This window comes from Haliotis cracherodii, unplaced genomic scaffold (genome assembly GCF_022045235.1).
Source record: "Haliotis cracherodii isolate W230 unplaced genomic scaffold, xgHalCrac1.p SCAF_11, whole genome shotgun sequence".
Taxonomy (NCBI): domain Eukaryota; kingdom Metazoa; phylum Mollusca; class Gastropoda; order Lepetellida; family Haliotidae; genus Haliotis; species Haliotis cracherodii.
The window spans coordinates 8,139,601-8,165,232 of NW_027266266.1; the positions used below are offsets into that span (position 1 = coordinate 8,139,601).

General features: G+C 40.1%; 2 protein-coding genes across 3 annotated transcripts; one reads left to right on the forward strand and one right to left on the reverse strand.

Annotated features, from left to right (window-relative positions):
• Positions 1 to 892: 892 nt before the first annotated feature.
• Positions 893 to 9,644, reverse strand: LOC139455347 (derlin-2-like). The gene is made up of 6 exons (XM_071236901.1): positions 9,543 to 9,644; positions 8,022 to 8,087; positions 6,118 to 6,285; positions 5,378 to 5,573; positions 3,302 to 3,392; positions 893 to 2,795 (listed from the first exon to the last, which is right to left on the reverse strand). Exons 1-6 carry the CDS (start codon positions 9,633 to 9,635, stop codon positions 2,660 to 2,662), a joined length of 750 nt encoding a protein of 249 aa, XP_071093002.1. The 5' UTR covers positions 9,636 to 9,644; the 3' UTR covers positions 893 to 2,659.
• Positions 9,645 to 9,924: 280 nt separating this feature from the next.
• LOC139455348 (sin3 histone deacetylase corepressor complex component SDS3-like) lies at positions 9,925 to 19,126 on the forward strand. Of its 2 annotated transcripts, none has more exons than XM_071236902.1 (9): positions 9,925 to 10,086; positions 10,680 to 10,749; positions 11,323 to 11,470; positions 13,187 to 13,246; positions 14,596 to 14,704; positions 16,042 to 16,146; positions 17,117 to 17,285; positions 18,236 to 18,320; positions 18,777 to 19,126. In XM_071236902.1, the coding sequence occupies exons 1-9, from the start codon at positions 9,987 to 9,989 to the stop codon at positions 18,870 to 18,872; spliced, it is 942 nt and encodes a 313-aa protein (XP_071093003.1). In that variant the 5' UTR covers positions 9,925 to 9,986; the 3' UTR covers positions 18,873 to 19,126. The 2 variants fall into 2 exon arrangements, with proteins under 2 accessions (XP_071093003.1, XP_071093004.1); XM_071236903.1 differs by having other exon boundaries at positions 14,596 to 14,698.
• Positions 19,127 to 25,632: the final 6,506 nt, after the last annotated feature.

Sequence of the window (25,632 nt, forward strand, 5' to 3'; positions counted from 1 at the left end):
TTAAAGGCCATAGCCTACCCAACGTAGCCCATAACCTGAGTCATGATCAATAATTCGAGCTGTTTTTGCATGAAAGTCTCTATGCTCAATATAGCCGCCATAACAAGGGGCTAATACCTCAAACTCACAAAAGAGTGTTATACAATCAGATTCAGTATTTTGTTTCATGGCAGACATTGAGGTAATGCTAACCAAAACTTCTTAGATATTACATTTTGAAAATTTATTCAAGAATAAAAATATGAATCAATACAGGATATCATTGGTTGGTTGGTTGGTTTGTTAAACGCCACACACAGCAATATTCCAGCTATATGACGGCAGTCTGTAAATAATCGAGTCTGGACCAGTGATTAATATCATGAGCATCAACCAAGTCAGCAAGCCTGACCACCCGATCCCGTTAGTCACCGCTTACGACAAGCATAGTCGCCTTTTACGGCAAGCATGGGTTGCTGAAGACCTACTCTACCCCGGATCTTCAGGAATATCATGTCGGGTGTGAAGTTGCCGCGCAGTGCATCGGTTAATAGTACCACCATCAACACTTGGAACTGCCTGAAGCTTTCCGTGCTGCCTTCTGGGTTCCATAAACACCAAGAAACATAAGCTATATATTTTAAAGAGAATCTCATCCTAGCTTCTATCGACATGAAACGTATCAACACTAGTCAAGAAAAGTTTAAAACATAGAGGCTTGCTGAGGTGTTTTAAATAATCATCACGACTGTTGATATAAAAAATACACAGTGAAATTCTATTTACCATCCAACTTTTTCAGTTTCTAATCAGTAGTAGGGTACAGGTATGACTTGTGTGTAAAAACTACAGCTAACCAGCTTCAGTGGCAGAGATATTAGTGATGTCAAGTGATTGTGACATCAAGGTCACAATGGTCTATGTGAACAAAGTTGAAAGATTTCGTAAGATTACAAAAAAGTGTTTTAGCAGGAATTTGTTTTGCCTATTATTTTGACTTGTCTCTAAAACTTATCATGAGTCGATCATAATGAGTGAGTGAGTGAGTATGGTTTTACGCCGCTTTTAGCAATATTCCAGCAATATACTGGCGGGGGACACCAGAAATGGGCTTCACACACTGTACTCATGAGTCAATCATAACCATGGCAACCCCTGACTATATGATCTCATAGTGAGAGTTTTGACATGTTGGAAGGACAGTCTGCATGATCATATTAATACTGCATACACTATGAACATTCCATACGTTTCTACTGAACAAAAATTACTGTGTTTATGAAATAATGGCATACTTATTCTGATTTGACTGTTACCTCAGCATCTTCAATCATAAATATTCCAAGACTACCAGTAACCCTGGTAACAGTTCTGAATGTCCCCGACACAAACACAATCAACATGATCAATGAAATACATACAAATAACATCATTAAAAAGATACATTAACATCATATATACTTCCATCTCGCATAAACATCAAAACAACATCATCACCGATCATCCATTCTCAACTTTCATAACAAGTTCCTTTTATTCCCTACTTCCCAGAATTTCATTAACTATTTAAGGGACCTGTCATTTCTTAGAGGGGATGGGGAGGGCCCATTGTTTCATGACCCTCCTCAAATGAGTGTACACTCAAGTCACGTTAATCCGACCCTTGTTAATCCGACAATTGGCTTTATCGGACACAAATGATGGGAACCGATTAAATCAGTGCTATTTCAACAGTCTCGCACCCCGACACACCTAATTTGCAACGAATTGCTGAAATAACTCATTAATCAGTCTCGTTATCCGACACAGTGATCAACGCACTCCGTGATCATCTGCCCGCGAGTACACAGCCCCGTGTTTTGATGCGAGACGAGTTGGGGAGTATCTGCATATTTCAACGGCTGCAGAGATAAACTTGCTTAACAATAAACAATTACTGCATGCTTTAAATAAACATTGCGGTACTAGCTTCAAATTGGTGACTTCCATTCCAGACCACGCTTTAAAAAGTATTTTGAATGAGTCATACAGTCTGTAACAGTAGTTTTGTGTTAAGCTTTTGAGGTTGCATGATTAGAAAACATATTCCGCTAACAATGTTACACAACAATATGAATATTCCTTTTTTATTACAACATGTTTGAATAGGTATCTATCGTGTGGTTGTCCAATTTTCGATCACGGACATGGATACCACCTAATTTTGTTTATCCGACATACTTACTAACGGGACTTGACTGTATTATTTTTTATGGCCCTCCCCTACAGAAAGTCATGTTTCCCTCTGACACACCCACCCCTATAGTAAATGACTGGTCCCTGATCATAAACTGTCATCATGTTTTCAAATTCCATCGAACTGAAACCTTTCCACATCGTCCACTGTAAGTTTTCAAGCACCTGCAGTGAATATTGTATAGTCCTTGAATAGTCCTTTTTCTCTCTTGCAATCATGATAATGATGATGGATTCAGAAGCCATCCCTGTGGGACACCAACAGTGTAGGTCGTACAGATCACGGATTGAATTGGCTGAAAAACATTCAGCCGCACAGCTCGGCCTCTGGCGATTACAAATGACCCTGTTCAATGTTAAGACTGAAAATCTTAATATTGCATCGTTCTTTAGAGTCAGTGAGTCGGTAAACAGTTTGGGATAGTCATGGAAGATCTATGGCCTCTCAGTTTCCATCTCCCTCTTGACCTTGTTCCTGAGCCCCCACCCTCTGACCTTGCCCCCATTCAAACCCACCAGGGCGATCTTCAGGTAAAGGGTTGTAATTGGGATCCTCAGGGGCTGCATCGAATATGTATTTTCTGAAAGACAGAGAGAGGGTGAGTGACTTGGGTTTAATGCCACTTTGAGAAGTATTTCTGTTATAGAACAATGTCTGCTTAATGGGGCAGTAAGCCCAAAGTGAGTGAATGAGTGAGTTTAATGCTGCTTTGAATTGTAAAAACAATTTAGCTGGGCGAATATTCGTCATTATGACAGGCATCGCTTGTAAACATAACAGTCAGTCGGCAGTTTCAACTCCATGCACGGTTGAGTCCACCTAGCACAGTGGGGAGCTGTGAGAGTGATAAAATAGAGAGCTCCGCGAACGGGCTTCCGCTGTGAGGAGATGGTAGATTGACATAGAAAGGGAAGTAACTCTGACATGTCTTTCAAAGAAAGCCTAAACAAAAGTCAGTGAGCACGACTTTATTTCAAGTTAATAATTCACCCTACCCTGCATACTCCAAAGGACATTCCTAAAACACAACAAATAGACAAATACTACTGCAGATTTAAAAAGAAAAGTAGTTTTTCAACAACTTACAAGATACTTGGTGTTTTGAGCAACTTAAATCCCCCCTGTTGCTGTGGAAACACATCTTCAAGGAAGTAGTAGACATGGCCTATAGCTATACCTGGAATCAAGACACACATGTTAGACACGCATTCGAAAAACAGGAACACAAGGTGCACTGAGATTCTTATCTTCAAAATATTTCAACAGCCTCCTGCCCTGTGAGTGAGTGTTTACATGTCTTTCAACAATATTCTCAGCATGCCACTACACAAGACATAAACAAAGGCTTGCTTCACACATTGCTGTGTTTCAAAATTAGGTATGAAAGGTGGTCTGTAAATAATTGAGTCTGGACCAGACAACCCAGTGATTGATATCATGAGCATCGATCCAGTCAGTTGGGATCGATGACATGCATCAACCAAGTTAACTAGCCTGACCACCCGATCCCATTAGTCGTCTCTTACAAGCATAGTCGCCTTTTACGGCAAGCATGGGTTGCTGAAGACCTATTCTACCCCGGATCTTCACGGCAAGCATGGGTTGCTGAAGACCTATTCTACCCCAGATCTTCACGGCAAGCATGGGTTGCTGAAGAACTATTCTACCCCAGATCTTCACGGCAAGCATGGGTTGCTGAAGACCTATTCTACCCCGGATCTTCGTGGCGAGCATGGGTTGCTGAAGACCTATTCTACCCCGGATCTTCACGGCAAGCATGGGTTGCTGAAGACCTATTCTACCCCGGATCTTCACTGGTCGAAGGAAGCCAGAGCCCCTTTTAATTTTTGAACCCTGCATGGTACCCATGTGGACTTTTTATCAAAGTCTTGTTTCCACCCTTGCCACATCAAGCCCACTTTCCTGTTCTAAATATGATTGGACTATCGCACATATCGATAGTCCAATCAGAGAATGTTTCACAAAATCAACATCAACGTCTAGTACACCTTTGTATGAAAGTGATTTACCACTGTCAGACTTTGTTGACACGAATATGTTTTTTTATTTTAAACCCCCCAACGAATGCCTATGTTTTTGTGTCAGGGATGAAATCGTGAATGTTTTTGTTATCTGGTCGACTTGGTCGTCACCTGTGGTAGTTGCCATCTTTGAGAAACTATACGAGATAAGAACAGCGCTCTGATTGGATATCACGTTTTCATGACAAGGGGCACAACTCATGATCAACACGAGGTGGCACCAGGGTTGAGCCAAGAAAAGTGGCCTAGATGAGGCAAGGGTAGAAACTAGGCTTGGATATAAGCTAGTGGACAAGCTTGCCCCGGGAAGATGACCACCTGGACTGCCTGATCATTTCTCTCTCCGAAACAAGGCAGTTTGGAGGTACCAAAGAAAATCCAAAACAGGATATTTGTTTATAAACATGATGAATACAGCCTTGTTGAACATTTGTTCAGACTCTGAGTTACTATCTGCTTTGAACGTGTAAAATGAAAAAACAGCAAAATGGTTGTTACCTTAATCATGTTTAGGTCCTAAAACCATGGTAATTAATGAATTTTTTCTATACCGTATTTGACGTAATAAGCTCCCAGGGCACTCTCAAAATTATTAATTGGGGGCTCTTATGAGAATATTATTTTGGTAAAAAAAAACAGTTGAAAGATCGTAAATTTCGTGGTTTATGCTGACAGCCTGAACTGTTTATATACGACAGATATATTTTTCCAGAATTTAAATGCCCATAATTAAGGGTGCATATAACACAAGAGTGTGTATTATACACGAATAAATAAGTCTTGTGTACATTGATCAATCGGAAGGGGGCTAATTGGGATTGTTCACTAGCCAATAAATAAGCAATTAGCGCTGTGGGCTCTTATTAGAGCAGGGCGTTTATAAAGTCGAATACGGTATTACAAAAAAATCTTATTGATGTCCATTAAATGATAAACGACTTTAACATAAAATAACTGCAGAAAATAATAACATAATTCAAAGGAAAATGTTAAAAATGAAATTTAATTTAAAAATTTAAAAATGTACTTACCATGCTTACAGAGTTCATAAGAACTGAAGAAAATTACAACATAACTTTAAGTGAAATGTGAATACTGATGTCTGACTAAATGTACTTACCCATAAGATCAACTATTATAGAGTTGCCTAGCAACAAAGAGAAACCAAGAAGCACCCATGGTAAATATGGTGCTTGAAAGTTCATGAGCCCAAAAAAGTTCATTCTTATGTAGGGGTTTCTTCGGCTCCACACATACACCAGCATTATCGTGAAAGCACTTCCCAGGAACACTAGATTTACAAACAATGCAATGATCTGAAACAGGGTCAAGGAGATATATCTTTGCAAAGTTTCAGCTTACTTTTGTCCTTGTACTTTCAGAGATGTTAACATGGTTAAAAATGCAGGAAAAAATATATAAACAGGAATATGTGAAGGTCAAATTTTGCTGCTTGATCAAAATACAAAACATTATAAATGGAGTATGTGTTCTTGTGTATATAAAGTTTCATAATGGTACATGCAGAAATGACTAAGTAATGAGCAAAAGTGACAATTTCAAAATGACAGTTGCGGTGGCCATGATTAAAATTGTGAGCATGTTTTAGCGAGACCATAGCTGGGGACGGACAACAGACAAGATGCCATGACATAAGCTCACATGACTTTCAGTCAGCATGGTCAGCTAAAAATTAACATAAATCATAAAAATGTCCCATTGCCATTGTCTCAAAATTACTGACTGCCCTGGGAGGCATGTAAAATTGGAATGGTAAAAAAACAAGAAAAAGATAAAACCTAACTTATATCTATGTAAATGTCCATGTCTCTACTGCTCAACAAAAACTTGAAAGGATACAGTCATTAAAAGACCTCCAAAGAGAAACATGAAGAAGAAGTCGGCCGTGCGGCCTCTGAAGGAACCCTCTTCCAACATCCGACAATAACGATATGCAAATATCATGTTGAACAGGAAGTTGAACCCAATGGGACCGAAGTAGAGAAAGTTGGTGATCAGGCGCCATAACTGCAAGAGACAAATGTACCATGGTTACATAAACATTATAAACAGAAATAGCCATTAACATGCTGACATCATAAATTAATGAACAAATCATAAACAACAGTCTGTAACTTAAACCACTAGACCAATGCCCGAGTCTAGTAAAATTCCATTCAGTCTCACAAACTTAGTTAAGAATAGTCCATATAATCATTACACTAAACGCTACTGCAAATGATGCTTGGAGCCTTATTCAGGCTAGATGACACAATAGTCTTTGAAAAAGACTGTTAACATACATTTAATAGTGAGTGAGTGAGTTGGGTTTAACGCCGCTTTTAACAGTATTCCAGTTATATTGCGGCGTGTCAGCTTAATGTGTGAGGAAAGCCGAAGTGATGCAGGTCTCAGACGTTTACCACTTCGGTGAAACCCACGAGCACGGGTATGGTGCTGACAAACCTAGAAACATAATCGGGGCGAACGGGGATTCGAACCCACAATCATAGGTTTCTGGCGTGCCCAAGGGACGCAACTCTGCACAGCGAATCGCAGCGCCTTAAACGACTGGGCCACCCGTGCCCCCCATACATAATAATAAGATACACTGAATATGATAGGTACAATGAGTGGGAGTGATCAGTGTTTAAAATCATTTTAAAACCCAACAAGACAGTCAGGTAGGTGACACATAAGTGTTACCTGCCCACATTCAGACATTATAAATATTGAAAACTTGGATAAAAAAAACCTGAGACACATCGTGTCTTGATTCAGTTGAAATAATGCAAATAATTACTTGAGAATCTACAAGGAGTAATAATAAAACTGAAGATGGAAGTAGTCTTAAAACTATCTGACAGACAGTCGAGCAGGCAAAATTTCATCCAGTCTGACAGAAAAGTTACCAGCCACGGGCAGGCGGTTATTACACAGACTTTGTGAGTGATGTTGGTGTAGTGCTTGTTTTACTATTATTTCAGTAACATCATGGCAGGGGACACATGAATTGGTTTCACACATTGTACACATTGGAACCCAGGTGTTCAATGTGACGAGCGAACCCATCAACCAGGCGACCTGCCACCCCTCAGAATGAGTATGCCTCCAACACCTACTTGCCATACAAGACTGTCTATACCTAGGCCAAATGTATTAAAAATGGGCCGGTTCCCATTACCGTATTGGACGTAATAAGCGCCCCGCTCTAATAAGCGCCCACAGCGGTATTTGCTAATATATTGGCTAGTGAACAATCCTAATTAGCACCCCTTCCGATTGATCAATGTTCACAAGACGTATTTATTCGCGTACAATACGCACTCGTGTTATATGTACCCTTAATTATGGGCAATTAAATTCTAGAAAAATATATGTTTTTTCACGAAAATATTATTCTAATAAGAGCCCCCTATTTTTAATTTCAAGAGCGCCCTGGGCGCTTATTACGTCGAATATGGTATACTAAATTTCAAACTAGGGTAGCCACACATTTCTTATTTGTAAATCAACTGTGCAACAGTGGATTTTTTCCCATGTTTGCTTTCAGAATGACTTAAGAATACCACTGAAAAATGTAAGTTTTGATTGGGTAATCAGAACCACATCGACATTATTGTTAGGCCTTTATATAACATGCTAAAGTAGCTTAATATCCAAGATATTTTTTTCTGGCCAAATTACCACAGTTCAACCTACCTCATCATTGCTCGTTCCCTTTCATTTCAAACAAATCAGTGAACAGTAATTTCATGACCTACCTGATAACTCCTGAATATAAGGTCTGGATTGAAGTATATTTGGAATGGAGTGATGATATCAAGTTGCTGAAAAGAAAAGAGAGAAACATGTAAAATAAACTGTATTCATAGACAATAATAGACATGACCAAGGAAAAATCTACAAACATAAATTATTTCCAAATATTTACAAATGTTAATTAATCCTTATCTTTAAAGACGTAGCACTGATCAAGCGCCTCAAGGCCTTTTATAGATTGACATCTGTCATTTTCAAGGCCTTTTAGTTGGGTTATTAGCCTTGGCCTGTCAATATTTTATTAAATCCAGCATTCTATATATTACTCATAAGGCCTAAAAAGCTGCATGACCATCACACATTTCAAACAAAATTTATTTTCACAGAACAAAAAAAAACAAATTAAGTCTGTCATGAATTCTTTGGGGTCTTTGACACACAAATCTATCACTGTGATAAATCTCACTTAAAGTTAAACATCCTTGGTACATATTTTTGTGTGCTTTAATATTTTGATAAATATGTACATGTCATTTTGCACATTCAAGGCCTTTCAAGCTACTTTGGAGATTTTCAGGGCTCTTCAAGGTTGATATTAAAAACCAAGGCTTATCAACTACATAAGAGGGATCTTAAAATTTAAGGCCTTTTCAAGCCTGTACGAACCCTGTTTTCAGTAACTCTGACTATTATTTTGATAATGATAACAATTATCCCAGTAGTTGTCAACTCTGACCCAATCGACGATAGATTAGGACAAGGCCATGTTTGTAAACACTGAAAGTAGTACATATCTGAACTTTAACATTTGCAAATTTATCCTAAAATCATGTATCGTCTGATAATAGGTTTTAGGACATCATTTGTTTTTGGACGGCCATGTTTATCACGATTACACATGCTGTAACAAGGGGTGTGGCATCACTCAGACATTGTTAATACTCAGATCATGGGCTGTTTTTAAGATAAAGACAACTTTTATAAGTGAGTGAGATGTTCTACAGTCAGTTCTTGTGATTAACGAGAAAATTACGAATGTTTCTCAAAAGTCCGAAAACACATAACACGGGGATAAAAGACCCTAACGGATACGGTTTTTTATACATTGGTTTCATCCTGCTAATAACAATATCTGAATGTTCAAAATTTCCTAAACCGAGTTTACTGACTAATTATCGTCGTGATACTGAATTCTACTCCCTGGTCAGCTGTGACTGACTGGCTGATGGCCAATGATATGAAATTGAACTTATTTCGTCACGGGTCATTCCTTGTGAGGACAAGTGTCATATTCATATAGTACTGCGTCCATACTTTCACGATAGGTGTTAAATGTATTGATTTTTCACTCTCAGACATAACCAGAGAGTAGAAAGTTTGGCATCAACATAACTTTACCGAAGCGTCAGTGAAGTGTTTGACACCGGTCGGTGTACTTTCAATTGACTCATTCAGATCGACATGTTATCAGCATAAGGTGTCGAAATCGCAGATCCTACTTGTTTCAACGTCATAGTACTCACCACGGCAATAGTTGTTAGCACACATGCAGTTGTATATGCCCTTGTTATTGGGGGCATCTGCATATACTCCTGCTGAAACGTTTGGGCCGCCATACTTGTTGATCTCAGCCACGTGTAATACGCATGCGTGTGTTACCGGAAACCTTCTTCTTTTAATTCACACCGATAAATTTGTTTATAATCATTGTGTATTATTTACGCATAATTTGTCATGGACAGTTCAATTATTTATTTAATATATAAAATACATATGTCGTAAGTTATATCATTTTGAAAAGATTTTCAATATATTAAAGAAAACATTATTCAAAATGATCGATTAGAATTAAGATTTGAACGTATCAACAACTTCCGCAGGTGCGCGCTCGCAGCCGGAAATATATTGAGACAAACAAAACAGGGAGAGCACGACCGAGGCGTGTATGTGGGATATTTTGAAATCAAATGTCCAGCTATACTTCATCGCCGAGACCAGATAACGACGACGACCTCGACAACGACGACATCTACAGCACAGACGAGGACGGCAACGATTCTGATGAAGGTTACGAAAATGGAACTTTGAAATTTTGATTGTCAATAAAAGTCATCTTTAGATAAAAAAAAATGACATTTTTGGCTTATATTGGACAACGTGCAGACAGGGGTAGATAGCACTTTACAAGTGTCGTTTGTCTCGCTCATATCTAATATCTGAGCCTATGAACATTTCGTTTCTAGATTCCCTCTCTCGTGTCTTAGCACTTGGAAAACCTTTTGTAGCACCACTATTACACACCACAGGAATTCGTAGTTCATGCACACATACAAGTACAGTAAACTGCGTTTATGACGAACACGTTTATAACGAACTGACCGATATAACGACTTATGTTTAAGTCCCCTACATGTGCTGTATATATGCTTATAACAAACTATGGTTATTACAAACTAAAATTAGTGGTCCCTTTGAGTTCGTTATAACCGTTGTTATCTGTATCAGTTTTTATAACCCATGCATCCTATAAACCCAATGACTGTGATTGGATTCATGGCCCCAATTCTGTTTATGAGAATGCTATCCTGATTAAGAGAAGACACACCCCCACAGGCCAAATAGATCACCTACAGAATTCTTACTCTAATTTCTGAATGCAGACACTGAAGATGCCAGCGAAACAGAGGACAAGCAGCAGAACAATCTTCCCCGCACAGAGATAAGGGAGCAGTAAGTCCCACATTTATTCTTTAAGTTACTCTTGGGGGCACAGGTGGCCCAGTCTTCTAAGGTGCTGTGATTTGCTGTCCAGAGTTGCGTGCCTTGGGCACACCAGAAACCCTGGTTCGAATCCCGGTTCGCCACGATTATGTTTCTAGGTTTGTCAGCACCATACCTGTGCTCGTGGGTTTCAGAAAGTGGTAAACGTCAGAGACCTGCATCACTTCGGGCTTTCCTCCCACATTAAGCTGACACGCCACAATATAACTGGAATATTGTTAAAACTTTTAACTTAAAAGCCCAACTCTCTCACTCACTCAAGTGACTCTTAATGGACTCACTGTGCTGTTGAAAGTGAGCTATAAAATAATTAAAAAAACTCTCTTGCAATCAGGGCAGTTGCATTTGGCCATAATCACTGATAATGAAATAACATTGTCACATGCACAAATGACCATGATCATGTTACTTATCATGATGATTATCACCATATAGTTTTAACTATTGCAACAATAATGTGATGGTCAAAATCCCCCCAGTAGCTGAACATGTAGTGGTAAATAATATTGTTTTGCTTTCCAGGATGTACCAGGATAAATTGGCTCATCTGAAAAAGCAACTGCAGCATCTGAAGGAAGGCACCCTCCCCGAATACATCAAGCGGAACAGGAGGATCGAACAGCAGTATCGTGAAAGACTGCGCCTGAACGAGATCTGGAGAGATATTGAGGTAGAGTAGAATATTCTACCCATCAATTGTCTTAGCATACTGTTTACCAGTATTTCTTTCAAATGTTTCCTATTGACAACTCAAAGATTAGTTCGTGGGTACAGGGGGCCCAGGTACATGGTTCTACACCTCGCTGTGCAAGAGTTATGTCCCTTAGCTGGCAGGATCCTCTTGTCATGGGTTTGAATCTGAGGTACCCAGACTTTGATCCTTGACTTCTGGATTAGTACTATGTCAGGTTATTTGGTTCATTCTCTCTATTTTGACTTTGATCTAAAACCGACAACTGTTGAAGGTCTGTTATAATTGATTCAAACTCTAAGATTGATATTGATATCAGATTTACCATTGTTGCAAGCAGAAATGTCTAATTATTTATAAAATTGTTGGGGCTTATTAAAGGGGAAATGTACACACAAAAATCACTTACTTTCTTATTTTAAACAAAACGCAATTTTAGAATTTGTTCGGATCAGTGTTTGAAAATGTACACTCATTTTTCTCACACTGAAAGTTGGAAGCTCACAATATGTGTGAAAATGTTACCCTCTTAGATTATGATGTAATTGGTGCCAATTTAACTGGGTCCCTGTCTTGTCACAACGCAAAAGATATCAAGTACCAGTTTATTGTGAGACAACATGGCATCCGATACATTGGAACACGACAGCAACTCAGCAAGAGCCAATATGCGCAACACAAATGAACGAATAAGCACAATTCATACACTGAACCCTTCCAACCACCGTCGCGAATCTTACAGTACGTTGTCCATGCATTGTTTCCTTCTCAGTGGCGATTTGGGAAAACGAAATAATATTAGAGTAATTGTGCTTAGCGTTGTATCTTGGACAGCACGGCACCGAATAGGCTGCACATCTGAGAAGATATAACCACACACCTGTACATACACCACATGAAACGCGTCTAATAAAGTCTGATGATGTCATTCCTTTTTCAATTGGCACCAATGACGTCATATTGCAAGGGCCATAAGCCATGGTGTGTTTATTATGGAAAAAGAACTCTCGTTAAATGTGAAACATATGAACCGATTTAATGATTAAATAAATAAGATACTTGTGATATTTTTATTGTTTTGCCTCCGAAACTACTAGGTTAATACTTTTCATTATGAAAAAGTACAAGAAAAATAGGTTTAATTTCGTGTGAATTTTAACATGTTTAAATTATGAACTTTTAGGTTTTCTTTCATTCCCTCATTGTTACAAAAGACGCTGCCTCACATAATGTCGTCGTTACCAAGTACCTATAAAGAAAACCACTGTGTTTCCTTTTTACAATTCTACCAAAAATTCATATCACAACAGTTGACAGTTAATGTTCACAGATTCCTTAAAGTTGAACTGTGTGTTTAGAAATATCAAGGTAAAAAAATTCACTTTCAAAATAAATTGGATGAGAATATTAGTAGACTGACATGTTTATTTTTTAATTGTCGACTCTAGTGCCTCAATTGTGTTGATGGGCGGTCGGGTAGCCAAGTGGCCTTCGCTCGTCACGCCAAAGACCTAGTTTCGATTCCTGACAATGGTACAATGTGTGACTCCCATTTGTGGTGCCCCCCACCGTGATGTTGCTGAAATATTGCTAAAAGAGGCGTAAAATGAAACTCACTCACTCAATTGTGTCGATGTTTCCTTGTGTTCACGAGAACAGTAGCTCTTCCATGATTTGTTGTATATTGTGTTTCAGCTGGAGATAGTTGAGAGAGAACATAAGAAAGAGAAGAAAGCATCAGCTAAAGAGTTTGAGGTGAGGGAAGGGAGACAACCCCAGTTGCACGACACACATGGTCATTGCACTGTTCTATGTACATGAAGATCTGGGTTAGAGGTCTTCAACAACCAGTGCTTGTTCCCCATGAAGATATGGGTTAGAATCGGTCGTCAACAACCCAAGCTTGTTCACCACAAAGATCTAGGTTTGAATTGGTTGTCAACAAGCCATGCTTGTCCCACATGAAGATCTGGGTTAGAATTTGTCTTCAGCAAGCCATGCTTGTCACCTATGAAGATCTGGGTTAGAATTGGTCTTCAATAACCCATGCATGTCTTATGAGGCGACTAACAGGATCAGGTGGTCAGGCTCACTGACTTGGTTGATGCATTTCATCGTATCCCAATTGCATGGATCGATGCTCATGATATCAATCACTGAATTGTCTGGTCTAGATTTTCAGTCCGCCATCTTAAAGCTTGAATAATGTTGAGTGAGGTGTTAAACAACAAACAAATAAACACTATCATAAATAATGATAACAAGGATGTCTTTTGCAAGGCCATATTTTCCATCTTGTAAAAATGAAACAACACTGAACAATATTTTGCGATATTTGCACATATTCATTTTCGTTACATATATTCTCAATGCCGATTGGTCAGACTGAGTGAACGATACTATCATGTCACAAGGACACTGCATCATCAATAGGTTGACTTGATTTGTCTCTTTCAGGGGTGTCTTCCAGACTTTGTTTTACATAAGATAAGATAACTATGGTTCTATACTACTTGAGATGGAAACTGGGCTGTTTCATACTGTAACAGACTAACGGGATCGGGTGGTCAGGCTCGCTGACTTGGTTGATGCATGTCATCGTATCCCAATTGCATGGATCGATGCTCATGATGTCAATCACTGGATTGTCTGGTCCCGACTTGATTATGACTTGGTCACTATAGCAGAGAGGGGCGATCGGGTAGCCTAGTGGTTAAAACGTTCTCTCGTCGCGCTGAAGACCCAGTTTCAATTCCCAACATGGGTACAATGTGTGAAGCCCATTTCTGGTGTCCCCCACCATGATATTGCTGGAATATTGCTAAAAGTGGCATAAAACCATACTCACTCACTCACTCACTCACTACAGTAGAGACATCTACGTTCGGAGTAATGACAATATCATTTGTTAGTTTAAAACATACTATCAGGAACTAGGTTAAAGAATTATTTCAGTTTTTAAATAAATGTGCAACAAACAATACTTTATTTTGCCCTAATGGGAACAAATTTCTACTTTTAGAATTAAACCCTTTAAATACTTGAACTTAACTGACCTTGGTTATATTGGATGATACTTTGATGAAATGTGTGTTTCTCCTCAGGAGAAGAAGATCGAACTGAAGGAAAGTCTAATCATGGATTTGGAGGAGAAGAAGAGAAACGTGGAGTGTGAGAGGGGAACGATGGACATGAACACTAGCAGTGGTACAGGTTCTTAAACCTTTGGTATTGCTTCTTAGGGCGAGATTTAGTTATATAATAGATGCACATTGAAAACTACAAATACATTTATGTCTACGTGCATGTAAAACAAAGAATTTCAAATTGGTGTCTCACCAACCCTTAATTGTCCACACAACATTAATCTTTGAATACACTCAACATGCTCTCTATAACTGAGGGGGCACGGGTGGCCCAGTCGTCTAAGGCGCCGCTATTTGCTGTGCAGAGTTGCGTCCCTTGGGCACGCCAGAAACCTATGATTGTGGGTTCGAATCCCGGTGGCCCCAATTATGTTTCTAGGTTTGTCAGCACCATACCCTTCCTCGTGGGTTTCACCGAAGTGGTAAACGTCTGAGACCTGCATCACTTCAGGCTTTCCTCCCACATTAAGCTGACACGCTGTGATATAACTGGAATACTGTTAAAAGCGGTTTTAAACCCAACTCACTCACTCACTCACTCACTATAACTGAGATGTATTTACCACCCTACTTCCCTGTGTTATGTGTAATTCGTTGTTTTCTTGGGCGTGATGTCATCTAACTGTGGGTACTTCAAGATAAGGCCGTAAAAGGCGGCTATGCTTGTCATAAGAGGCGACTAACAGGATCGGGTGGTAAGGCTCGCTGACTTGGTTGAAGCTGGAATATTGCTGAGTGCAGCGTTAAACAACAAACTTCAAGATTATGTACTGTACCGTGGTTTCATCTATCGCTCAAGTAATGATCATCCTCCCGAGGCAAGAGAGTTAACTGACTTTAAAAGTCCAGTTTCCACCCTTGCCGAATTAGGCTGGAATTACTGGGCACGATTGTAGTGCCACCAGTGGCTATTACCAGTTATGACCCTTTTAAGCGTCTCCTATGGACCAATTAGATTCCACCTCTCTCGTCACTTGCGTTTGCTTCACACAAAATGGTGGCGATAATCAAGATCTATATTGTGATAAAACGGGTCTAATGCATCTAATCACATGAGCACCTTGATTAAAAACATGAAAAGATTTGGAAAATATCTGCTGACAACGAGTTGGCAGTGCACATGTTTTGCAAATCCTGACCGAAATCTGCACGACAGTTTACAAACCGCATTTCGATTTCGGTGCGCGATTTTGATTGGACTATGCATAGACTTGTTAGTCCAGCCAAAATGTAACTCCATAATACCAGCCTAGTTCGGCAAGGGTAGAAACTGGACTTTTATAGTCAGTTAACTCTCTTGCCTCGGGAAGATGGTAATGATGGAATATAGCAAATAGTGGCGTAAAACAATACTCAGTCACTCACTGTTATGTCAACTACAACTGGTGTGGAATATCTCTGCAGGAATGACAGACTTTATGGAAGTGAAGCCGATCATGACGAGGAAACTGCGGAGGAGGCCAAATGACCCGGTGCCACTTCCAGAGAAGCGGAGGAAACCATCGCCTGATATCCTTTGTTGCTTGAATATATGCCAAATATTTGGTTACTATGCCAAGACCAAGTATCACCAGGTCACACGTTCCCCCAGAATACAGCTGTTTAGAGGCGGGTGGCCTTTATACAAGCTTTACTCGTAAACACGCTGTCTTGTATTTGTTTTATGGTATGACACGATATCCATATCAAAGGTTTGAACAAATCTAACAGCATTTATACATAATTTATACACACTGTTCCTTTCAAGTTCCAGTAAATTGGGGGGCACGGGTGGCCCAGTCATCTAAGGCGCCACGATTCACTGTGCAGACTTGCGTCCCTTGGGCACGCCAGAAACTTATGATTGTGGGTCCGAATCCCGGTTCGCCCATATTATGTTTCTTGGTTTGTCAGCACCATACCCGTGCTTGTGGGTTTCACTGAAGTGGTAAACATCTGAGAACTGCATCACTTTAGGCTTTCCTACCACATTAAGCATTAGGGTTACCATGGTTACAAGGGCAATTGATAAAAGCAGCGTGTGCTGGGGAGAATCCCATGATGAAGACTTTAGGAAAGGGTTGTAAACCCAGAACATAATGTTCATCCAGACCTATCCATATGTCGACAGTTCTTTCAGTGCCTTCATGAAACAAATTCTAGCAAGTAGCAAAAGGTTTGCCAAAATCATAACATGGAACATCAAAACTATGAAATGCGTGATTGTTTGTCAAAGATAATGCCCACATTACAGCAAAATATGATAGTCATAAGACCAATCCCCTTCACTCGCACACCCAAACACCACCCCCTCAGCCACCCCTAGAATAAGTGACCAGTCAGTCAGGTTGGTTGCAGATAACGCAGCTGAAACACCACTTATAGATACTGGATAACTGCCATTACGTAAATGAAATAGGCACAAACAAATATGATAAATCACTCCTGACCTAGTTCTAAACACTGACTGACAATGCATATCTTCTTTAACTAATTTCACCTCAGCTTAATTTCTTCTTGGATGAACAAGAGATTCAGGATGACCTCCGTATCATCAACAAAGTGAGCGGTAAACCAATCAACAAGAAGCCGGCGCCTGTCCCCACGCCTATAGAAGGCGTGTCCGATGTCAAGATTGATGATGGCAAACTCTACTATGACAAGAGATGGTAGGTTATGAAGCACTGCAGAGGTAGAAACTAACATTTTTAGTTCACTAGTCCTTATAAGGATAACATATAGCAAAACCCTTAAAATGGCAAATTTCTACTAACTATTGGGCAGTTTGGCAAGGACTACAGGAGTAGTGCCAATTTCTAATGCTAAGCAGTTTTTTTTGGTGTAGCGTGGCACTTTTTAGGAAAAAAATGATTGGTTCATTTTATAAAAGAAGCCATGGTAACAAAAACAACAAAGTCTTTTTAAGAGTGATTAAATCCACATGATGGGAACACTTTAATAAATCTTAGCTGATAATTGAAGAAAACATGGCTTTTCTGTAGTGTCTCACTCTAGAATGAACACTAAAGGCTGTTAGTATTTACTGGGGCCAAATCAGGCAAGTCATTAGCTGATACTGTGACAGCCCCAACTAGTCGTGTTAATGGGTTATTGATGAACACAGTGTTCACTTGGGAGAATCCAGTCAGCTTTTTAGGAAAATAGACACTCCCTCACTCAGTTAAATGCAATAATGCTACATCATTACAAATTATTTAAACTTATTGCTGAATTTGCATATCTCCTTTGAATAATGATTGCATGAATTATGACTGATGTACCAATGAATGTAATTGCTATCTGGGATGAGTTACCTCCCTTTATTATTGCATTTTAGGGCGGTCGGGTAGCCTAGTGGTTAAAGCGTTCGCTCGTCACGCCGAAATCAGGTTTGATTCCTGACATGGGTACAATGTGTGAAGCCCATTTCTGGTGTCCCCGGCCGTGATATTGCTGGGATATTGCTAAAAGCGGCTTAAAACCACACTCACTCACTCACTCATTCACTATTGCATTATATATTTGCCTAAGGGTAAAAAAGCCTTGAGGTTGTTGCAGACAAGTCTGCCCCCATTCATTTGTATGTGCCGAGATGCTGTCAACGTTGTTGGTGTTCCAGGTTTCACAGGAACCAGCCAGTGTTTGTGGAGTCGAAGGAGGGGGGCAAGGTGTGTGGCGTCATCACAGGAGTCGGCTCGCAGGAGGTCAGTACAGGAAATACAATTTTCAGCGTAATCCTAGATGGATGGAGTGGTCAGGCTTGGTGACTTGGTTGATTGTGTGTCGTACCCTGACAAGTGTGTATCTGATTGTTGTGAGGGGGCAGGGGTGGCCCAGTCGTCTCAGGCACCATGATTCGTTGTGCAGAGTTGCGTCCCTTGGAAATGACAGAAACCTATGATTGTGGGTTTGAATCCTGGTTTACCCAGATTATGTTTCTGGGTTTGTCAGCGCCTTACTCGTGCTCGTGGGTTTCACCGAAGTGGTAGCCATCTGAGACCTGCATCACTTCGGGCTTTCCTCCTACATTAAGCTGACATGCTGCAATATAACTGGAATACTGTTAAAAGCGGTGTTAAATCCAACTCACTCACTCACTGTAGCATTATTCCTCCACAACTCAAGGCAGCCTTTTTTATGTGCATCCCTGTTTGTTTCAGATCTGGGTGCGGAAGACGTCTGACAACACCAAACTCCGTATCTACGTCTCCCAGCTACAGAAAGGCAAATACATCCTCCGTCGTCGCTCCACATGACCTGTGTGAGAGGTCATCACCCTGTCATCACTGTCATACATATGACGTCATGCTCATCGCCATTTTACATCATGTTGTCATGGCAACACTCCAGATAACCACTGGGATATTTATACTCTACCGTCTACAGCTCTGTAATTGTTCTACCACTACAAACAGTTATTTATTGGTGAATCTTTTCGCTGTCAGTCCTATTCTGAATGATCAGCGTAAGGATTTAATAAATAACCTTTGGACTGACCAAGGGGTGCAAAGTATAAGCTTGATGTCATGTTCATTGACATTTATTGGCATTAATGCATATTATTAATATCAGTGTCTTGATCCTGAAATGTAAACATCATGTAAAGATGTTTACACGGACAAAATACATTTTTTGATATGTTATTCATGTTAATATTGTTTGTATTTTAGAATAATTATGATGTAGATTCCCAGTACATCCCTATGTGGTATAGCATTGTTTTCCCACCGTGTTCCTGATACAGGTCTTATATCCTGTCCAGCGGTGGTTGGTCCGATAACAGAGACGTCTGGAGTGGCATTCAGTCTAACAGATTTCCTGGTTCTGTGACCTTGTTACATTATTATCCAATCCCATGTAGAAATGTTAGTCAGCCAATCAGATTGTGGCACACACTCCCATTCATTCACACTGTAGTAGGGGGGCAGTCTGGTAGCCTAGTGGTTAAAGCATTACTCGTCCCGCCGAAGACCCGTGTTCGATTCCCGACATGGGTACAATGTGTGAAGCCCATTTCTGGTGTCCCCCACCGTGATATTGCTGGAATATTGCTAAAAGCGGCGTAAAACCATACTCACTCACTCACTCACACTGTAGTATGCCATACGGTTAATCTCAACGCTTTTGCTCCATGAACTGATCAGTGAACTAAAAGCTGGCAACTAAACATAAAAAATATTTAATATTTTTATTTGTCAGTCCTCAGTTATTCTGTGGAAATTGAAAGATGGTGTTAAGAAGTAATCTCTTACTGAAGTGAATAACTGTTCTGAAGTACAGGATGTTATTCTAAGACAATATCACACTCATATCCTAAATAAGAAGAGAAATATTCAAATACTTTTTGTCTTTTCCTTTGCTTCAGCGTACTATGTACAATTAAGTAAACTTAAAGCAAGGTGTTGATGTAATTTTGGTTTCCCGCAGTTATTTTCAGATATTCCAGTGGCTAAAGTTTCTATACAGAGTTACGTCCCTTTAGTGTGTCAGGATCTTCTGATCATGGGTTCAAATCTCAGATTATGATCCTTAGTTGTCACCTACCTATGCTTTAAGATACATGTATTCACTGGAGTGTCATAATACATCCACAGCCACCAACCATCGAGCTCCTCACAGCGATAGTACGTTCCCGGAGCTCTCTATACTATCGCTCTCACCAGTCAAAACTCCCCACTGTGAATAGGTGGCCACAACCATGCTCGGAGTTACGTTTACAAACAAGTGATGACTGTCGTGATGCGGAATACACTTATCGCTGCTAAATTAATTTCTTCGTTTGTCAATTTGAATTTTTGTTTCATTAAAACTATCGTGTTATTGATATAGTAAGAATGTAAGGGAGAAGTTGGTTAATTTTCCGTTAGTCTGCAATCTCGAACCAATCTGATTATCGAAACAACAAAGTAAATTCATCTTGAAAACATGGTCAGTCGTAAACCTTTTCAAATTGAAATATGATGGCATTCCCAAAGACATAAACAAAAGTATAAACGTTACTACATATGGGGTTGGAGGGCAAATTTCAAGATTCTTGAAATGGCCGCGCCCACACTGGTGGCAGCGATGTTACCGAGAGTGTAACGAAGGTGTCACGCGCTGGGAAGGAGCTTGACCAACCATGTTAAAAGGGAGACTACTCTGTGCTCTGAGGCCCACTTACAATACAGTGGTGTGAAATTGAAACATTTTGTGTGGTAGGGTACTAATTAACTGTTACAGTGATAGATATCGTAACATATGAGTTAACAGACAAAGAAAGAGATGTGTGCTCATAGTTTTCACCAAGGGGATGGGGGCAAGGGTGGCCCAGTCGTCAAAGGAGCCGCAAATCGCTGTGCAGAGTTGCATCCCTTGGGCATGCTAGAAACCTATGATTGTGGGTTTGAATCTTGGTTCACCCCGATTATGTTTCTAGGTTTGTCAGCACCATACCCATGCTCATGGGTTTCACCGAAGTGGTAAACGTCTGAGACCTGCATCACTTCGGGCTTTCCTCCAGCGTTAAGCTGACACGCCGTGATATGACTGGAATGCTGTTAAAAGCAGTGTAAAACACAACTCACTCACTCACCAAGGTGATAACTATTAATGACTGCATGTCTTTGGGCTTTCCTCCCACTTTAGGATAATATCATGCAGAGTGATATATCTCCAATGCTGTTCGTAATTGATATCAATTTGTTATGAAATACAGGGACTAACTTATATATTTTTCATTCAGTATACAAATATCAAGGCCGAATATTAAATTGTGTGTCCTTTCAGATTGGCTTGCTCAGTGTGGCTTAAGCTGTAAAGAACAAGAAAAAATGTTGTTAGATTTCCTGAAATCTCTTTGAAATAATAGTTTCAACAAGAATAAAAGAATGTTTTCATCAACTCCAGCATTTTAAATCATTCTTGTCTACTATTGCAAATTCATCATTTTTGTCGTCACGGTGACCGCTAGTCAATATGCATTTAGTAGTGTCATTTTTCAGGAATCAGGAATGCTCAGATAACCTTTTTCACAAGATTATGATCCTTGCTCTTCTGGGTAATGTGGTCCACCCTGATTATGATCCTTGGTCTACTGGGTATTGTGGTCCACCCTGATTATGATCCTTGGTGTTCAGGGTAATGTGATCCACCCTGATTATGATCCTTGGTCAAGGGATATTGTGATCCACCCTGATTATGATCCTTGGTCTGACAGGTAATGTGATCCACCCTGATCAAGACCATGATGTATGATCAAAGTGGTAAACATCTATGACCTTTGTTGCATTGAATCTTCCTCCACATCACAAAGTGTTGACAATACCATGTATATTAGAGTTTTTTGATAGGATTCATATTGAGTCAGTTCTTCAATGTCATCATATATTAATGTTGTTTTGAAATAGCATGAACAGTTGTCATCAAAGACTTTTTGTTATCCTTTGTAATATCAAAATGACTCAATTTTACCCACATTTCTTCCTCACCAATATTGTACCGAGACATTGGCATTCTGCCCTGTTTTGTCTGGTACATAGTGTGACTACCCGTTGTGTTATACAATGTATACCCCTGGTACACAGAGTGACTACCCGTTGTGTTATACAATGTATACCCCTGGTACACAGAGTGACTACCCGTTGTGTTATACAATGTATACCCCTGGTACACAGTGTGACTACCCGTTGTGTTATACAATGTATACCCCTGGTACACAGTGTGACTACCCATTGTGTTATACAATGTATACCCCTGGTACACAGTGGGACTACCCGTTGTGTTATACAATGTATACCCCTGGCACACAGTGTGACCACCTGTTGTGTTACACGATGTATACCCCTGGCACACAGTGGGACTACCCGTTGTGTTATACAATGTATACCCCTGATACACAGTGGGACTACCTGTTGTGTGATACAATGTATACCTCTGGTACACAGTGGGACTACCCGTTGTGTGATACAATGTATACCTCTGGTACACAGTGTGACTACCCGTTGTGTTATACAATGTATACCCAGCCTGAAGTCCAACACAGCACTTCATTCCAGAATCTTGCATTGAGTCCACCAACTGCACAGAGCTTTGAGGCCCTTGTATAGACACTCAAGTTGTTAATGATCAAAGTAGTTGTAGAATTTAATTGTAAAAGACCTAATAAAGTCTATATTAGAAATGTCATGAATGTTGTCTTTTTCAAGTGTTCGCTTTGACAATTAGTTGTTGTGGAACTGAAACATTGTCCTGCATAGTCAACCCTTGTGTTACTGAAACATTCCACACACTGCCAACCTTTGTTACTGAAACATTCCACACACTGCCAACCTTTGTTACTGAAACATTCCACACACTGCCAACCTTTGTTACTGAAACATATTTTACACACTGCCAACCTTTGTTACTGAAACATTCCACACACTGCCAACCTTTGTTACTGAAACATTCCACATGCTGCCAACCTTTGTTACTGAAACATTCCACACACTGCCAACCTTTGTGTTACTAAAACATTCCACACACTGCCAACCTTTGTTACTGAAACATTCCACACACTGCCAACCTTACTGAAACATTCCACACAGTCAACCCTTGTGTTACTGATACATTCTATACACTGTCAACCTTTGTTTCTGAAACATTCCACACACTGCCAACCTTTATGTTAGTGAAACATTGTCATACACTGTAATCACCTGTGTAACTGAAACATACATACAAGTGAGTGAGTGAGTTTGGTTTAACGCCACTTTTAACAGTATTCCAGTTATATCGCTGTGTGTCAGCTTAATGTGGGAGGAAAGCCCGAAGTGATGCAGGTCTCAGACGTGTACCACCTCGGTGAAACCCACGAGCACGGGTATGGTGCTGACAAACCTAGAAACATAATCGGAGCGAACCGGGATTCGAACCCACAATCATAGGTTTCTGGCGTGACCAAGGGACGCAACTCTGCACTGCGAATCGCGGCGCCTTAGACGACTGGGCCACCCGTGCCCCCTAAAACATACATACAAACTGTCATACACTGCTAACCTTTGTTACAGAAGACAGCCTCCGTGGACTAGTGGTAGAGCACAACGTCGGTGGATTCGATCCCCGGCCGCGTCATACCAAAAGACGTTAAAACATGGTACTTATTATCTGCCTGGCGCTCGGGATAAAACAAGGACTGGTGGGCTCGGGGTCAGTATATTGTGTCTGAGTGGGGTATCTATGTTAAACTGCGGCATGGGCTAGCACAATAAAATGGGCATTAGTACAAGCAGACAAACACACACACCCGTAGATGCACGTCGCTATATAATACCAGTAATCTTGGACACGACGTTAAACCCCATTTCACATCACCTATGTTACTGGAGCACTGTCCCACCTTTCAAACTTTGAAGTCCATGGCGGAAGTAGGCTCGCTTAGATATGGTCTAACATGATATGTTCCTTAGTACTCGTCTTACACTAGGTCACCTTTTGAAACAGTCCTATGACCTTTGACCGTTCTTATCATTCCAGACTTGTCTCTTTGTACATGGCACTGTTTGAGAAAGTATTCATTAATTCGGTGAAGCAGGTGTCCAAAAACGAGCACACAAGTTCGTTTGGGGTTCCAGCGAACAAACGAGACACTTATCACCATCTGGTTTTACCGCGCCAGGCGCCTTCAATTTATTAGTAAACACATTCTAACGAACGTTTTACAACTTCAAACTTGTATGCATGGAAAATGAGAAAGAAGGGGAAATATTACTATCAAATTCCGTATTACTTTCACATTGTGGTCGATACGTTTAACATTGTCCTCCAGACCAAAATACCCGGGTGTATTTAGCATCAGCAACCCGATGTGCAGAGTTATGCCCCTTAGCGATGACAGGATCTGTTGTTTGTGAATTCTTTTCCGAGATTTCCCCTGAAAATGACCTATGGTTCGCAGCACCCATTGGGTGTTCATGTGAAGAACCGGAGTAGAATAGGTCTTCAACAACCCATGCTTGACGTAAAAGAGACTGCTTATCGAAAGAGACGACTAACGGGATCGGGTGGTCAGGCTTGCTGACTTGGTTGATGCATGTCATCGTATCCCAATTGTGTGGATCGATGCTCATGATGTTAATCACTGAAATTTCAGATTCCATTTTTTACAGACCGCCGTCATATAGCTGGAATATTGATAAGTTTGGCGTTAAATAAAAACAAACAAAACCAACTTTGTGTCCAGCTTTGAGTCTTTGTCGATAAATTCTGTTGCAGCAGCAACAGATATTTTGTAACGCATGTTAATGTTATTTCTAGGAAATCGATACATTTGTCCCAATATATGTTGTGTATTTCAAAACACGACATTGATCTCCATTTTAGTCATTCTGTTAATTCATGATGTATAGCCAACCTGTTACTATTCATAAATATGCAAAAGGCTCATTTTTTTTCAATATAATCACATTCCGAATTCCCACTGCTTTTGATAGGCTTTAAGCTGCAATTCAATGTTTACGTGCATTCCGCTTCGCCTTAAGATCTTTTCGACACTCCATTGTTATTGTTGACTGGTGTCAGCGCGTGCGTACTGCACGTGTTGCTAATTCTATGGGAACGGGTTGGAATGCTCCACCGTGGAAGCGAACAACATTGTTTCCAACAAAATAGCCATCTGTCACAGGGGTCTCTCAATCAAATTTCTCAATAAGAGTTGAACAGGCATGTTGAGTCACCATATTGAAATATTAACAGTGCCATACCCAGCCTTAACCTATACGTTTATTGGCTGAAAATGAACTTTGAACAAGGATTCGAGATCGGAAACCAAAACAGATTGTGGTTTTTGGGAGGTGCTGCTTTCCAGCGTTCAACACAAATATATGGAAGTAAGTGATTGAGGAAGAGATTAGTAGGTAGATTTTAAAAAATATTTTCAACGGGATCGAGATCTGTTGACTTAAACATGTATTTTGCAATGAATCACTTGCAATGTATTTATTAAACGACGAACAGACGAGGGGATACGGTGACCACAACAAGCCTGGAACGTTTCTC